The sequence below is a fragment of the Pseudorca crassidens genome, chromosome 5 (assembly GCF_039906515.1).
Source record: "Pseudorca crassidens isolate mPseCra1 chromosome 5, mPseCra1.hap1, whole genome shotgun sequence".
Taxonomy (NCBI): domain Eukaryota; kingdom Metazoa; phylum Chordata; class Mammalia; order Artiodactyla; family Delphinidae; genus Pseudorca; species Pseudorca crassidens.
Window position 1 is genome coordinate 100,838,469 of NC_090300.1, and position 16,890 is coordinate 100,855,358.

The window sequence follows — 16,890 nt, forward strand, 5'->3', positions numbered from 1 at the left end:
TTTGGAAAAGTACTAAGCTAAAATGAATGTGAAATGTCTTTTGTATTCTATATATATATATATATATATATATATCTTTTATTGTGAAAATGACCTCTAATTGTTGAACTGTCTGGACTGGGAGAACTGTGAGTAGACATGCATACCCCAAAGCCCTCCTTGACCAGAACTTTTTAAAACTCTTTAGGAAAACCTGGGCCCCTTCTTCCCTCTGTAGAGTCTCTTGTAACTAACCTTGTCCTTATGGAACTTTGCAGACTTTGCCCAGGGGCTGTTAAAAGACTTGGTTCTGTGTGTATGAGGCTTTCTTATGCTGGTGTGGTTTGCACCCACCCAGGTGGTCTGTACTGTTACAACTGAGTTCGTCCCTTTTGGAAACTGGAGAAATCAGGATCAGGGCTAGTTTAGGATTCTGAAGAGAAATGTGCTTTAGATCTTTACAAAACATTTTTTTTTTTTCCAGAGAACTTCACCAGAGGTACATAAGATATAAATTCATTGCTATTTGATAGTAAATCCTAGCTTCCACAGGGTTTTTGACTAATTTAATTCCTTTCTACTAGATTTATTTGATAAAAACAACTGCCCTAATACAAAATTTTTATCTGGTCCCCCATTGTGGTAAAGATAAAAAAAAGTTTACTTTCTTGGTTAAGAATTACTCACATAGATAAAGACACTGGGCCTCATGTGTAATAGCAAATTAAGCAACAAAGTTATTATTACGTAGCTACCATTTATATTGTGTGCTTAGTAGGTGCCAGGTACTTTTCTAAGCATTTTCTGTGTGTTAACTAATTTAATGCTCACAATATCTCTATCATGAGTTAGCTTTACTATTCCTATCCTATTTTATAGATAAGGAAGGAGAAGTAAGTGGTTACAGTGAAAGATTTTCAAATTTTTTAATCGAGGGAAATTTACAAGAAACGGCACCAAGAAAACTAACTTTATTTTGTATGTAGCTCTGTATTTCGGACATAGACAGGTATAGTCAGCCTGGGCGTTTTATGCTTAAAAATCATAGGTTGTAGAAGAACCCAGAGAACATGTGAATCTATCAGGTTTGACTAATAGATTGAGAAAAGTTGTAAAATTCAGTGAATTATATGTGTAACATTATTATTATTTTTGGAAACATTTTTAAGTGCAGCGCTCATTAAAGGCAAGGAGAGTGTTAATAAAGAGCTTAGCTGGCTAGATTAAAGAAATTGTCTCTCCCCATCTGTCCTAATTAGCTTATCTCTCCTGCTTTCATAGCATGCTGGTTATTTCAGAAAAGAAGTGAGAGGTACTTTGAAAGGACACCATTTTTATTTAGCCAATTTATAATGATTTTGGAATGGTTGTCAATTTTTGAACATAAACTGTTTAAATATTAGACCTTTTCTGTAAAAATTTGTTACTGGAAGTTTCAGGCCTTTGGGTGCTCAATTAAGGATTTTGGCCTCTTTCTTGGTTTTGGCTCAAATGATTATGTTTCCTCATTTTGGGAAGATTTCTCTGGGTATTCTGATATTTGTCCTGATAGAAGGAAACCTTCCATCATTAACAGGTATTTAAAAATCTACATTATTTTTTATTTTTAGATCTGAAGTATATTTTCTTTAAAAATAACATTATTTGATATGACTGCTGTAAGAAATTGAACCAAATATTACTCTAGTCTTTGACATTGCTTCATTTAAACTGTATGAAAATCTCTCCAATAATACTGGTTTTCCTCTTCATTAGTAATTCTTGGTTCAAAGCTTACTTCCTCTTATTTCTTGTGTTGAAATTGGATGTATACTTGATTTCAATAACTAACAATCTTGAAATAAAGGACTAGGAATTAAATGGAGAAAAACTTGAATGCTTTACTTCTCCCCTCCTTAAGCACACATGTCTATAATTCGAGCATTGAGTTCAAAATCCAAATGTGGTGCAAATGTCAGTTTTTCTTCATTTGTTACCTTTCATTCTATGTCTCCATTCATCATCAGAAGCTTTGTTTATGCTTTCACTCTGTAGCACAAACCTACTTATCTTTAGAAGAGAGCCAAGAACCCAAGAGTACAGTTTCTTTTCTCCTGACTGACTCAGAATCCACAGACTCTTCTCTGTCTATCGAAAAGAAACAACCTATGGACCACAGAGAAACTGAGAGACAGTGGTTGCTCAGAAGAAAGCGATCTACTCTGTTTCCTAATGGTGTGAAAACCTGCCCAGATGAAAATGTTACAGAGGCTATGGCAAACCATGTGAAATATTTTAAAGTCCGAGGTAAGCAAACATTCAAACCCTTGGGCTCTATGATAAAATTCAAACATAGTTCTAAAACAGTTGTTGTATTTGAACATTATAGTTCAAAATTTGTGATGCTTTGGATAGAGACTGAGCCAAATATTGTCTGTCTACTAGCCATGGAAAAGACTTGCTAAGAGTATGGTATTTATACAGCTTCAGAGGAAAGTTTACATTATTTTAAGAGAGGACATGGTTTAAAATTTTTGAAGCACTTCAAAAATACCAGTTTATGTTTCTGGATAAATTAATTATAACTTTTACTTCTGCATTACAGTAATTTGTCTAAATATACCCACAAAAGATGTTAACTAAGATATACATAACCTACTTGGCTAATTATTTTATATACATGGAAATATGATCAATTTCTATATTTTATAGTTTAGCCATTCTACAGATTCAAGCTATTCTAGTTGTTATACACAAAACTTTTTATCTCTCAAATGGTGGCAGTTCTCACAATGGACCCTAAAGCAACAAAACTAGGAGTTTATTTTATTTTTTTTCATTTTTAAAAATTAGTTTTTATTGGAGTATAGTTGCTTTACAATGTCGTGTTAGTTTTTTCCGTACAGCAAAGTGAATCAGCAATACATATACATATATCCCCTCTTTTTTGGATTTCCTTCCGATTTAGGTCACCACAGAGCATTGAGTAGAGTTTCCTGTGCTATACAGTGGGTTCTCCTTAGTTGTCTATTTTATACATAGTAATGTATATGTGTCAATCCCAATCTCCCAATTCATCCCACTCCCCCTTCCCCCTTGGTACATTTGTTTTCTACATCTGTGTCTCTATTTCTGCTTTGTAAATAAGTTCATCTGTATCATTTTTCTAGATTCCACATATAAGCAATATTATATGATATTTGTTTTTCTGACTTACTTCACTCTGTATGACAGTCTCTAGGTCCATCCACGTCTCTGCAAATGGCACTATTTCATTCCATTTTATGGCTGAGTAATATTCCATTCTATATATATCTACCACATCTTCTTTATACATTCCTCTGTTGATGGACATTTAGGTTGCTTCCATGTCCTGGCTATTGTAAATAGTGCTGCAGTGAACATTGTGGTACATGTATCTTTTTGAATTATGGTTTTCTCCAAGTGTATGCTCAGGAGTGGGATTGCCGGGTCATATGGTAGTTCTATTTTTAGTTTTTTAAGGAACCTCCATACAGTTCTCCATGGTGGCTGTATCAGTTTACATTCCCACCAGCAGTATAAGAGGGTTCCCTTTTCTCCACCCTCACCAGCATTTAGTTTTGTAGATTTTTTGATGATGGCCATTCTGACTGGTGTGAGGTGATGCCTCATTGTAGTTTTGATTTGCATTTCTCTGATAATTAGTGATGTTGAGCATCTTTTCATGTGTTTGTTGGCCATCTGTATATCTTCTTTGGAGAAATGTCTATTTAGGTCTTCCACCCATTTTTTGATTGGGTTGTTTGTTTTTTTGATATTGAGCTTCATGAGCTGTTTGTATATTTTGGAGATTAATCCCTTGTCCATTGCTTTGTTTGCAAATATTTTTTCCCATTCTGAGGGTTGTCTTTTCATCTTGTTTATGGCTTCCTTTGCAGTGCAAAAGCTTTTAAGTTTCATTAGTTCCCTTTTGTTCATTTCTATTTTTATTTTCATTACTTTAGGAGTTGGGTCAAAAAAGATCTTGCTGAGATTTATGTCAAAGAGTGTTTTGCCTATTTTTTCCTCTAAGAGTTTTATAGTGTCCAGCTTTACATTTAGGTCTTGAATCCATTTTGAGTTTATTTTTGTGTATGGTGTTAGGGAGTGTTCTAATTTCATTCTTTTACATGTAGCTGTCCAGTTTTCCCAGCACCACTTATTGAAGAGACTGTCTTTCCTCCATTGTGTATCCTTGCCTCCTTTGTCATATATTAGTTGACCATAGGTGTGTGGGTTTACCTCTGGGCTTTCTGTCCTGTTCCATTGATCTATATTTCTGTTTTTGTGCCTGTACCATACTGTCTTGATTACTATAGCTTTCTAGTATAGTCAGAAGTCCAGGAGCCTGATTCCTCCAGCTCCATTTTTCTTTTTCAGGATTGCTTTGGCTATTTGAGGTCTTTTGTGTTTCCATACAAATTGTGAAATTTTTTGTTCTAATTCTGTGAAAAATGCCATTGGTAATTTGATAAGGATTGCACTGAATCTGTAGATTGCTTTGGTCAGTATAGTCATTTTCACAATATTGATTCCTCCAATCCAAGAACATGCTATATCTCTCCATCTGTTTGTGTCATCTTTGATTTTTTTCATCAATATCTTATAGTTTTCTGAGTACAGGTCTTTTGCCTCCTTAGGTAGGTTTATTCCTAGGTATCTTATTCTTTTTGATGTGATGGTAAATGGGATTGTTTCCTTGATTTCTCTTTCTGATCTTTCATTGTTAGTGTTTAGGAATGCAAGAGATTTCTGTGCATTAATTTTGTAACCTGCAACTTTACCAAATTCATTGATTAGCTATAGCAGTTTCCTGGTGGCGTCTTTAGCATTTTCTATGTATAGTATCATGTCATCTGCAAACAGCAACAGTTTTACTTCTTTTCCAGTTTGGATTCCTTTTATTTCTTTTTCTTCTGTGATTGCTGTGGCTAGGACTTCCAAAACTGTGTTGAATAATAGTGGTGAGAGTGGACATCCTTGTCCTGTTCCTGATCTTAGAGGAAACGCTTCAGTTTTTCACTATTGAGAATGATGTTTGCTGTGGGTTTGTTGTATATGGCTTTTATTATGTTGAGGTAGCTTCCCTCTTTGCCCACTTTCTGGAGAGTTTTTATCATAAATCAGTGTTGAATTTTGTGAAAAGCTTTTTCTGCATCTATTGAGATGATCATATGGTTTTTATTCTTCAGTTTGTTAATATGGTGTATCACATTGTTTGATTTGCATATACTGAAGAATCCTTGCATCCCTGGGATAAATCCCACTTGATCATGGCGTATGATCCTTTTAATGTGTTGTTGGGTTCAGTTTGCTAGTATTCTGTTGAGGATTTTTGTGTCCATGTTCATCAGCGCTTTGGCCTGTAATTTTCTTATTTTGTGATATCTTTGTCTGGTTTTGATATCAGGGTGATGATGGTGGCCTCGTAGAAAGCTTGGGAGTGTTCCTCTGTAATTTTTTGGAACAGTTTCAGAAGGACAGGTGTTAGCTCTTCTCTAAACATTTGATAGAATTCGCTTGTGAATCCATTTGGTCCTGGACTTTTGTTTGTTGGAACACTTTTTCTTTTATATTGAAGTATAGTTGATTAATAATGTGTTAGTTTCAGGTGTACAGCAGAGTGATTCAGTTATACATGTATCTATTCTTTTTTCAAATTCTTTTCCCATTTAGTTTGTTACATAATTATTTTATTTTCAATTAAACAGTGTTATCCTTGATCTCATACCCTTTTATTATATTAATTCATTCTCTGTTCCTTATATTTACTAACCAGAATTGGTTACTTGACCATAATATGTCCCTTAGATATTTGAAGGATTCCCAAACTTTGCTTTTTGCTGCTCAAGAGCCAATAAAAAGCCATAATATGGATGTGATGCTAGTAAATTAAAGTGGATATAGATAATGAAATGATAGTGAAATCAGGCTTGTTCATTCATGCATGTATTCAACAAATGTTTATTGATCATTTACTATTTTCCAGGGACTGGGCTATATAAACCTTCAGTCTGAGCTGCTACTTTGTCTTCTTCTTTATTTTCCTCTATGTTGTCCTTTCTGTCCTCCTTCCTTATCAAAGCAAATGCTTTTAAAATAAAAAATTTAATATCAGATATTACATATATTTATATGTTTGATTTTTTAGTTTCTTAAAGTGGCACAGTATGTTAGAACTTATTTTTTCAGAGTGTATTTATATCTCTTGGTTATATTTTGGACTATCAAACTTACTAAGCAATAAACTTTTCTTTCACTTTTTAAATGGAAGTCCATTGACCTGACCTTTTGTGAGTAGGACATATTCCAGAAGTGGGAAATTCCAAAGAGAGTGGGAAGAGAAAAAGGAACTGAAGATGAATGAGAATGAGTGTTTAATATATCAAAATATGATTTCTACTACCTGGATTTTTATGTAATATTACTTTAAAATAGGTAAGAATACCAGAATACCTAGATAGCTTCTGGTTAAATAGTGAAGAGGAAATAACCAATCATTTAAGGAATATGATTATGTCTTTTAATTTCTTTGCCCTTGTGTTTATACATTCAAGAGAAGCTATTGAAAAAGAAGCCAACCAAAAGAAAAATAAAGCATTCCTTGAATAATTGACTTTAAAATACAGATTCTGTGAATGAGATCATTGGAAAGGGACCTCAAAGCTAAAATGATTGACACAGCACATCAAGATTATAACAATGTTGATATAGCTGTTACTGTCATGATAAAGAGTAAATATTTTATTTGTTATGTTTTGAAATTTAGGAAAAATGAATATTTCAACATAGGTCTTGATTTGGAAGAGATTTGGAAGAGATAATTGGATTATGCCCTTAGAACCAATTGTTTTGAGATTGGAGGAAAAGATCCACTCACTGTCCAACCAGGAATCTTTGGTTTTTCCACCAAGCTAATTCAGTGTAATGGTTTGCCCAATTTTTCCTTCATAGATAATTTGGTATCAGTTGCTAGTTGGTATAACACATTTGAAAAATATCTCCATTTAAGCAAGAAGCAACTGAATTTAACCTAGTCATTTGTGAAATTAAAGAGATATTTAGGGTGCTTGGAGTAGGAAGTAATAGTATCCCCCTTTAAAAAATTGTATTAGTAGTTGGACCTTTTAAAATATAGCTTTAAAAGGAAACCGTAAACAAGAAGAAAAGACAGCCCTCAGAATGGGAGAAAATATTTGCAAATGAAGCAACTGACAAAGGATTAGTCTCCAAAATTTACAAGCAGCTCATGCAGCTGAATATCAAAAAAACAACCCAATCCAAAAATAGGCAGAAGACCTAAATAGACATTTCTCAAAGGAGATATACAGATTGCCAACAAACACATGAAAGAATGCTCAACATCACTAATTATTAGAGAAATGCAAATCAAAACTACAATGAGGTATCACCTCACACCAGTCAGAATGGCCATCATCAAAACTACAAACAATCAATGCTGGAGAGGGTGTGGAGAAAAGGGAACCCTCTTGCACTGTTAGTGGGAATGTAGATTGGTACAGCCACTATGGAGAATAGCATGGAGGTTCCTTAAAAAACTAAAAATAGAACTACCATATGACCCAGCAATCCCACCACTGGGCATATACGCTGAGAAAAAAGAGTCATGTACCACAGTGTTCATTGCAGCTTTATTTACAATAGCCAGGACATGGAAGCAACCTAAGTGTCCATCGACAGATGAATGGATAAAGAAGATGTGGCACATATATACAATGCAATATTACTCAGCCATATAAAGAAACAAAATTGAGTTATTTGTAGTGAGGTGGATGGACCTAGAGTCTGTCATACAGAGTGAAGTAAGTCAGAAAGAGAAAAATGAATACCGTGTGCTAGCATGTATATATGGAATCTAAAAAAAAAAAAATGTTTCTGAAGAACCTAGAGGCAGGACAGGAATAAACACACAGATGTAGAGAATGGTTTTGAGGACACAGGGAGGGGGAACGGTAAGCTGGGACGAAGTGAGAGTGGCATTGACATACATACACTACCAAAAGTAAAATAGATAGCTAGTGGGAAGCAGCTGCATAGCACAGGGAGATCAACTTGGTGCTCTGTGACCACCTAGAGGAGTGGGATAGGGAGGGTGAGAGGGAGGAGATATGGGGATATATGTATATGTATAGCTGATTCACTTTGTTATACAGCAGAAACTAACACACCATTGTAAAGCAATTATACTCCAATAAAGGTGTTAAAAAGAAATATGTGGCTTTATTAGGGTATACATTGGTAGATTATAAACTGCACATATTTAAAGCATAGAATTTGATTTGTTTTGACAAATGTATTTATCCTTGAAGTTATCACTACAATCAAGATAATGAATTGTCAATTACCTCCAAACATTTTCTCATGTGCCTATATAATCCCTTCCTCCCTCAGCACCTCCCTTGACCTCAGTGCTGAGGCAACCACTAATCTGCTTTCTATTACTATGTATCGTTTGCATTTTCTACACTTTTTCTACTATGTATCGTTTGCATTTTCTACATATTTTCAATGTCCTCATACTGTTTACTCTTTTTTTTTTTGTCTAGCTTCTTTTAATCAGTTTGTTTTGCGACTCATCCATGATTTTTTTGTGTATCAGTGGTTTGTTACCATTTACTGTTGGGTATTATTCCATTTTATGGATATACTGCATCTTGGGATATTTGGGTGCTTTTCAGTTATTGGGGATTACGACGAAAGCTGTCATGAACGTTTTTGTACAATTTTTTGTGTGAACATAATGCTTTTTATATCTGTTGGTTAATAGGAGTGTAGTGGGTGGGTCACATGATAGCTCTATGTTTAACTTTTTAAGAAATTGCCAAAACTGTTTTCCAGTGTAGTTGTACCAACAGCTGTATATTGGGATTCCAATTTTTCCACATCTGTGCAGCACTTGGTATAGGCAGTCCTTTTAAACTGTAACCATTCTAGTAGATATGAAGTAACATCTATTGTGGTTTTAACTTGCCTTTTCTTGATGGCTAATGATGTTGAGCACTTTTTCATGTGCTCATTTGCCATTTGTATATCTTTTTTGGTGAAGAGTCTATTCGAATATTTTGCTCCTTTAAAAAAATAATTGGATTGTTTGTTTTATTATTGAGTTGTAAGAGTTCTTTATGTGTTCCAAATACCAGTTCTTTGTCAGATATATGTTTTGCATAAATTTTCTTCCAATGTTTGGTTTGTCTTTTTATTTTCTTAACAATGTCTTTTGAGGAACAGAAGTTTTAAATTTTGATAAAGTTCAATTTATCAGTTTTTTTTTTTTTTTTTTGCGGATGGGCCTCTCACTGTTGTGGTCTCTCCCGTTGCGGAGCACAGGCTCCGGACGCGCAGGCTCAGCGGCCATGGCTCACGGGCCCAGCCGTTCCGCGGGCACGTGGGATCTTCCCGGACCGGGGCATGAACCTGTGTCCCCTGCATCGGCAGGCGGACTTTCAACCACTGCTGCGCCACCAGGGAAGCCCTATCAGTTTTTTTTTTGCATCATGCTTGCTTTTGGTGTTGGATCTAAATTTGCTTAGCTCAGAACCACAAAGACTTTCTCTTGTTTTTTCTGATAGAAATTTTATAATTTTTAGGTTTTACATTCAGGTCTATGATCTACTTTGAGTTAATTTTTGTATTTGATGTATATGGATCAAAGTTAAATTTTTTTGCTTTTGCATAGCCAGTTGTTTCAGCATCATTTATTAAAAATATTATCTTTCCTTGCCGCTGAACCTTTGTTGAAATTCAGTCTTCTGTATATGATGGGTCTATTACTTCACTTTTCATTCTCTTTTTTTTTTCGGTACGCGGGCCTTTCACTGCTGTGGCCTCTCCCGTTGTGGAGCGCAGGCTCAGTGGCCATGGCTCACGGGCCCAGCCGCTCCGCGGCATGTGGGATCTTCCCAGACCGGGGCACGAACCCGTGTCCCCTGCATCGGCAGGCGGACTCTCAACGACTGCGCCACCAGGGAAGCCCACTTTTCATTCTTTTACACAGGTCTCTTTGTCTGTTTTTATGCCAGTACCTAACTGTCTTGATTACTGTGAGCTTTATAATAAGTCTTTGAGTAAGATAGTGCAAGTTCTTCAACTTTGTTCTTTTTAAAATTTGTTTGGTTATGCTAGGTCCTTTGTCTTCCATATAAATATTATAATCATCTTGCCAATTTGTACACAAGAGGCTACTGGGATTTTGATTGGGATTGTGTTGAATTTATTGATCAATTTGCAAAGAATTATAATGTTAACAATATTGACCCTGCTGATCTGTGGATATATCCCTCCATTTATTTAGATCTCTGTCAGTTTCTCTCAACAGTGTTTTGTAATTTTCAGTGTATAGATCTTACACATCTTTTTATCAGATTTATTTCACTTTTTTCATGCTATTGTTAACATTATTTAAAAAAAATTTGGTCTCTGATTGTTCCTTGCTAGCATATAGACATACAACTGAGTTATGTGTATTGATCTTTTATTCTGTAACTTTGTTAAAATCACTTATTAGTTCTAGTAGCTTCTTAATATACTCCTTAAGGTTTTCTACATGGGTGATTATTTCATCTGCAAATAAAGATATAGTTTTACTTCTTATCTTCCAATTTGTATGCCTTTTATTTCTTTTTCTTGCCTTATTGCATCAAATTAACTGTTCCTCATGCTTTGGGCTCCACGATTCTGAAGGGAAATTATATTACCCTAAGAAAAAGGTTTGCTCCATTCTAGATTTCTGTGTACTAGATAAGATGCACAGCCTGAGTCCTAGTAACAGGATTAAAGACAGATTAAATGCCGGCATTTCCTTCTTCAGAATATTGTCATTACATTTACCCTTCCTCCACCCGTTTCCAGGACAAGTTTCTCTGCCAGAAGAGAGGCTTTTGTAGATTAGTTATCTTCGAAAATAGAAAGTTATCTCCAGTGTTAACTAAAGGCTACATGAAAATCATTTGACAAGGATAGGACTTCTGAACAAATAGGCCAAATAGAGAAGTATGTGGCGTTTGTCTGTGGTGGAGTTTTGCCCTCCTTAGTACCTCTTTCCTTGAAATAGCCCTGATTTTGCTCTTGTCTGTACAGCCTGTACTGTCCTATCTAGGTTTCCCCTCTCTGAGCTGCATGAATACTCCAGACTACCCCCCAATTCTCCTCCTGTATCAGAATGTAAGTGTTTTGAATTCTATTATTCTCAATTGGAAAACCACTGGATAAATTAAGGATGTGCAGTTGATCCTTGAACAACATGGGTTTGAAATGTGAGGGTCCCCTTCTACTCACATTTTTTTGAGTAAATACATACTGCAGTGTTATATGATCCAGGTTTGGTTAAATATGTGGATGTGCAACCGCGGATAAGGAGGGCTAACTGTAAAGTTATATGTGAATTGACTGCAGAGGGTCTGTGCCGCTAACTGCCACATTATTCAAAGGTCAACTGTATTACCTTTCTGGAGGGAATTGCATTTTTTATAGTTTTACTGAGATATAATTAACATACCAATTAATTCATTTAATGTATAGAATTCAATGGTTTTCCAGTATATTCACAGAAACGAGTAACTATCATCACACTCAGTTTAAGAACATTACATCACCTCAAAAAAAACCCCCACCCTTTAGATATCACTTTCTTACCACTCTGTCTCCCCTTCCCCTCCCCCCAGGACTAAGCAACCACTAATCTACTTTCTGTCTCTATAGAATTGCCTATTCTGGATTTGTCATATAAATGAGATAATATAATATATGGTCTTTTGTGACTGGCTTCTTTTACTTAGCATAATGTTTTCAAGGTTCATCCATGTTGTAGCATGTATGAGTAGTTTATTTTTTGTGGCCAAATAATAACATTCTATTGTATGGATACACCACTTTTTGTTTATCCATTTGTCAGCTGATGGATATTTGGGTTGTTTTCGTTTCTCTTGGGTGTATATCTAAGAGTAGAATTTCTGAGTCATACGTTTAACCACAAGAGGAATTTCCAGATTGTTTTCCAAAATAGATGTACCGTGCCCACCAGCAGTGTATGAAGGTTCTGATTTCTCCACATCTTTGCCAGCACTATAATTTCCTTAAAAAAAAGAAAAAATTACAACCATCCTAATGGGTGTGAAGTGGCATCTCGTGGTTTTGATTTGCATTTGTTTAATGACTAATAATGTTGAGCATCCTTTTATATGTTTCTTGGATTTGAATATCTTCTTTCAAAGAATGTCTTTAAATCCTTTGCCTTTTAAAAATTTGGGTTATTTATCTTGTTTTCATTGAGTCATAAGCAATCTTTATATATTCTCGATACAAGACCCTTATCAGACAAATGATTTGAAAGTATTTTTGTTTTCTTGATGGTGTCTTTCACAAAAGACAAAAGGTCTTTTTTTCACCATGCACAAAAGGTTTTGATTTTGATGAAGTCCATTTTATCTATTTGTTATTCTTTTGCAAAACTGTTTATGCTCTTCTGGGTCCAATTTCATATGAATTTTAGAATTAGCTTGTTAATTTCTGTAAAGAAACCAGGGTTCTGATAGGATTGCACTGAGTCTGCAGATCATTTTGAAGATACAGTTGGCCCTCTGTATCTGTGGGTTCTGCAACCACAGATTCAACTAACTGTGGATTTAGGATTGCCGTGTACACACTGCTATATTTAAAATGGATAACCAACAAAGACCCACTGTATAACATAGGGAACTGTGCTCAATATTATATAACAACCTAAATGGGAAAAGAATTTGAAAAAGAATAGATACATGTATATGTATAACAGAATCACTTTGCTGTACACCTGAAACCAACACAACATTGTTAATCAATTATACCCCAATATAAAAAAGTTTAAAAACAAACAAAAAAACACTTGAAAAAAAATTCCAGAAAGTTCCAAAAAGCAGAACTTGATTTTGCCGTGTGCTGGCAACTATTTACATAACATTTACATTGTATTAGGTATTATAAGTAATCTAGAGGTGATTTAACATATACGCGGGTGTGTGCATAGGTTACATGCAAATACTACACCATTTTATATAAGGGAATTGAGTATCTGAGGGTTTTGGTATCTGCAGGGGTTGGGGGTTTAACAATTAAATCTTCCAATTCACGAACATGGAAAGTTTTTCCATTTATTTATGTTGTCTTTAATTTTTTTTCAACAGTGTTTCATGGTTTACAGAGTATAAGTTTTGTACTTTGTTTGTTACATTTATTCCTAAGTATTTTATTATTTTTGATGCTTTTGTAGATGGAATTGTTTTCTTAGGTTCATTTTTTGTTTGTTTATTGCTAGTGTATAGACATACAACTGATTTATATGTATTGATCTTGTATCCGACACTTTGCTAAACTTGTTTATTCTGTAAGTTTTTAAGTGGATTTCTTAGGAGATTTTTTCAGGAAATGACATCCCCCAAAGCATAATTTGTAGGAGGCAGCTTATGCTATTCTTTTTGTGAATTCATGAGAGATGCCAAGGGAAGGCCTGCTATGAAACCTGGTATGATTTCTACACTTCTGGATGCTCCAGCTGCATTTTTCCTCACACAATAATGTTTTTCTAAGATTTTATGAAAATATTTTAAACATATAAAGTAGTTGAAAGAATAGTTTAGTGAACAACATAGTCTTACCACCTAGCTCTACAGTTAACATTTTATATTTGCTTTATCACATATCTATCTATCCAACCATCCTATTTCTTAGATGTATTTCATAAATTAAAGGTATCATTTCATTTCCCTGTAGAACTTCAGCATGAATATCATTAACTAGAGCTTAATATTTGTTTACTTTTCTGAAGGTGGAATTTACATAGAGTGAAATGCATAAATCTTAAGAATACCATTTGGTGAGTTTTGACTAACGCACACATTGGTGTAATCCAAACCTCTCTTAAATTTGGGGATAGTGCCACCACAGAAAGTTCCCTTATTCCCCTTCCAAGACAGTCCTCCCTTCTCAACCCCAACTACCAGGTGACCACTCTTCTAATTTTTTTAAACCATAGCTTAGTTTCACCTATCTAGGACTTTATATAAGTAGAATAGTATGAACTCTTTTGTGTAAGGCTTCTTTGACTCAGCCTTTTGAGATTCATTCATGTTTTTGCATGAATTAGTAACTTGTTCCTTTTGATTCCATTATGTGACCGTATGTTTGTTTATTTTCCTGTTGATGGATACCTGGGTTGTTTTCTTTTTTAAGTTATTATGAATAAAGCTGGTCTAGCATTGAACATAAGTCTTTCTGTGGATATGTGCTTACGTCTCACTTGAAGGAATACCTAGGAGGGGGGTTACTGGGTCATAGGTTTGGTGTATATTTAGTTATATAAGAAACTACCAGTACTTTTTCCAAAGTGGTTGTACTATTTTTCATTCTTGCCAAAAATGAGGGTTGTGTTTGTTCCACATGCTCGCCAAAATTTGATATTGTCAGTGTAAAAAATTTTAGCCTCTCTGGTTCATGTGTGGGTGGTTCAATTTCCATTTCTCTGAAGAATGAATGACAGAGCACTTTTTCACATACTCGTTGACTCTTTGTATCTCGTCCTTTGTAAAGTGTCTGCTTCAGTCTCTTACATATTTTAAAAATTGGATTGTTTGCCTTTTTGTTAGGGAGTTGTAGAAATCCTTTAAATATCCTAAATACCAGTTCTTTATCAGATATATGTATTTTGAATATTTTGTCAGAGGTATGGCTTACCTATTCATTTTTATTAATAGCATCTTTGTTGAGCAGAAGTTTTTAGTTTTGATGAATTCTAATATCAGTTTTTTGTTTTTTCTTTTATAGTTGTTGCTTTCTGAGTCCTGTCTATGAAATCTTTGCTTATCTTCAGGTCATGTATATATTCTTCTGTGTTTTCTTTTAGGACCTTCAAAGTATTAGCTTTCATATTTCAAATTATTTTATTATGTATACTGTGAAGATGTTATTGAGATTTATTTTTTCTCATAGTTATATAGTTATTTGGTCTCACAGTACTTTTAATACTTTCTTTGAATCACCTCATTTCATAACCAGATCTTATAGATAGTCGCTTTTTGTTTGTTTTTACCAACCCAGACTTTCATCTTTGCATTGTCTTCTGGTGTGTACTAAGCTGTCATTTGGAAGTTTAAAGAGGAAGAAAGGAAGAACTTGAATCTACAAGTGGTCACCTCTGCCTCAGTCTGTCTCTGTTGGAGTCTTCTGTATGCTGTAGGGTCAGAAGTTCTAAAGAACAGGATTTAGGATGTAGTTAGTTCACTGAAAAAGAAACTAAGTTTGCAACCAAAGGTTCATTCAATTTAACCCTGAAAAATCAGTTGATAGAGAAACTTTCAATATTCATATATTTTAATCTCTGTTAAAGCCTAAGAGGTTTTTTTAGTCTGAGACTCTTCTTCCATCAAATAACTGTTGGACAACCAGAATCCAATATGATAATAACATTTAATATTCATGTAGCACTGTAGTTTATAAAATACTCTCACAGATAAATTAAGTAAAGCAGTTATTATTCATCTCATTAAAAAAGAGAGATGAGTACATTGAAATGTTGACTGGCTAGGTCAGTTACTCTCGGTTATCAAGCTAGTACACAGTGAGCCTAGGGCTAGAATTGAGATCCTTCTGACTCAGTGAGTTCAGGGCCTCTATCTCGATATGCTGGTAGATTAGCATTCAGTCCTCTTGAGATGAAAAACGATTTCCTTGATCTCTGTCCACTTAAATCCATCTTTCTCCCTTACCACCCTCCTCCTCTTCTCTCTCATCCCATCTGTTGTGCTCAGTGCCCTGCATCAGGACACTGAAATGGTTACAGGATAGCAATACACTTAGTGCTGTATAAAATGTGCAGACAGCCTGTTTAGGGTCCTTTCAGAGTTGATGCTTTGAAATAACTTAGCAGATACATTAAATTAGCTTTCATTTTAATACAGCAGTATGTTTCTTCTGAATATCATTTTCTTTTCTTTTTAGTTCTCGTATCTTTTAAAAACTTAATAGATTTTATTTTTTGGAGAAGTTTTAGGTCTACAGAAAAATTGAGCAGAAAATCCAGAGTTACGTATACTGCCACCCTTACACACACACACACACACACACACACACACACACACATTTTTCCCTCTTATTGTGAGAACCCCAAAGTGCTTTCTCTAAAAATACCTCTCTGTTTGTTTTTCAGTATGCCAGGAAGCTGTCTGGGAAGCCTTCAGGACTTTTTGGGATCGACTTCCTGGGCGTGAAGAATATCATTACTGGATGAATTTGTGTGAGGATGGAATCACAACTATATTTGAAATGGGCACACATTTTAGTCAGTCTGTGGAACATAGAAGCTTAATTATGAAGGTAAATGTAGTAACAAGGGAAGAAATTACTGGACTGTTGTAGGAGTGCGTATACATAGCTCAGGCCTAAAGGAAGAAAGAGCAAATGCCAAATCCCTGCATTACTCTTTTTTGTTGAATTAGGTTGTTCAAGTGACCTACCACAGGGTGGCTTAGTCTTTGTATCCCTAGCTCTGGCCATTATAATAAGCATTGTTAACCCAGCAAGAGCCTCATGCTTGTTTATAAATGTAAATATTTGGAAATAATACTCAGCAAAGATTTAGGCTAAGAATATAAATCTGTGAGAGTCAAACATTCTTGCCAGGGTTTTTCATCTTATCAATTCAGAGTGGTGCAAACGACTCTAATTAAGATAGAGGATATAGGTCATTGGATAAATGTTTAGTAAAGTATAAATGTGATTCTAATTAATGAATTTGCTTACTTGTTTTCCTTGTTTTAGATTTAGTTTACTCTTAGCAAAGGATAAATAAGCATGCATATAGACAAATTATCTGCCCACCTTCCCCTTTCATGTTGCATGCATGTATTCATGACAAGAGAATGG

At 34.8% G+C, this 16,890-nt stretch overlaps 1 protein-coding gene across 5 annotated transcripts in view; it reads left to right on the forward strand.

The window, feature by feature from the left end:
- The first annotated feature begins 274 nt into the window (after positions 1-274).
- Positions 275-16,890, forward strand: part of IMPG2 (interphotoreceptor matrix proteoglycan 2) — a 72,549-nt gene continuing 55,933 nt past the window's right edge. For 2 of the 5 annotated variants that reach the window (XM_067739063.1, XM_067739064.1), the window contains exons 1-2: positions 275-2,265; positions 16,175-16,341. In XM_067739063.1, coding sequence (XP_067595164.1) covers positions 1,839-2,265; positions 16,175-16,341 — 594 coding nt within the window. In that variant the 5' untranslated portion in view covers positions 275-1,838. The remainder of the gene's footprint in view (positions 2,266-16,174; positions 16,342-16,890) is intronic. The other 3 variants (XM_067739059.1, XM_067739060.1, XM_067739062.1) reach the window with 2 other exon arrangements.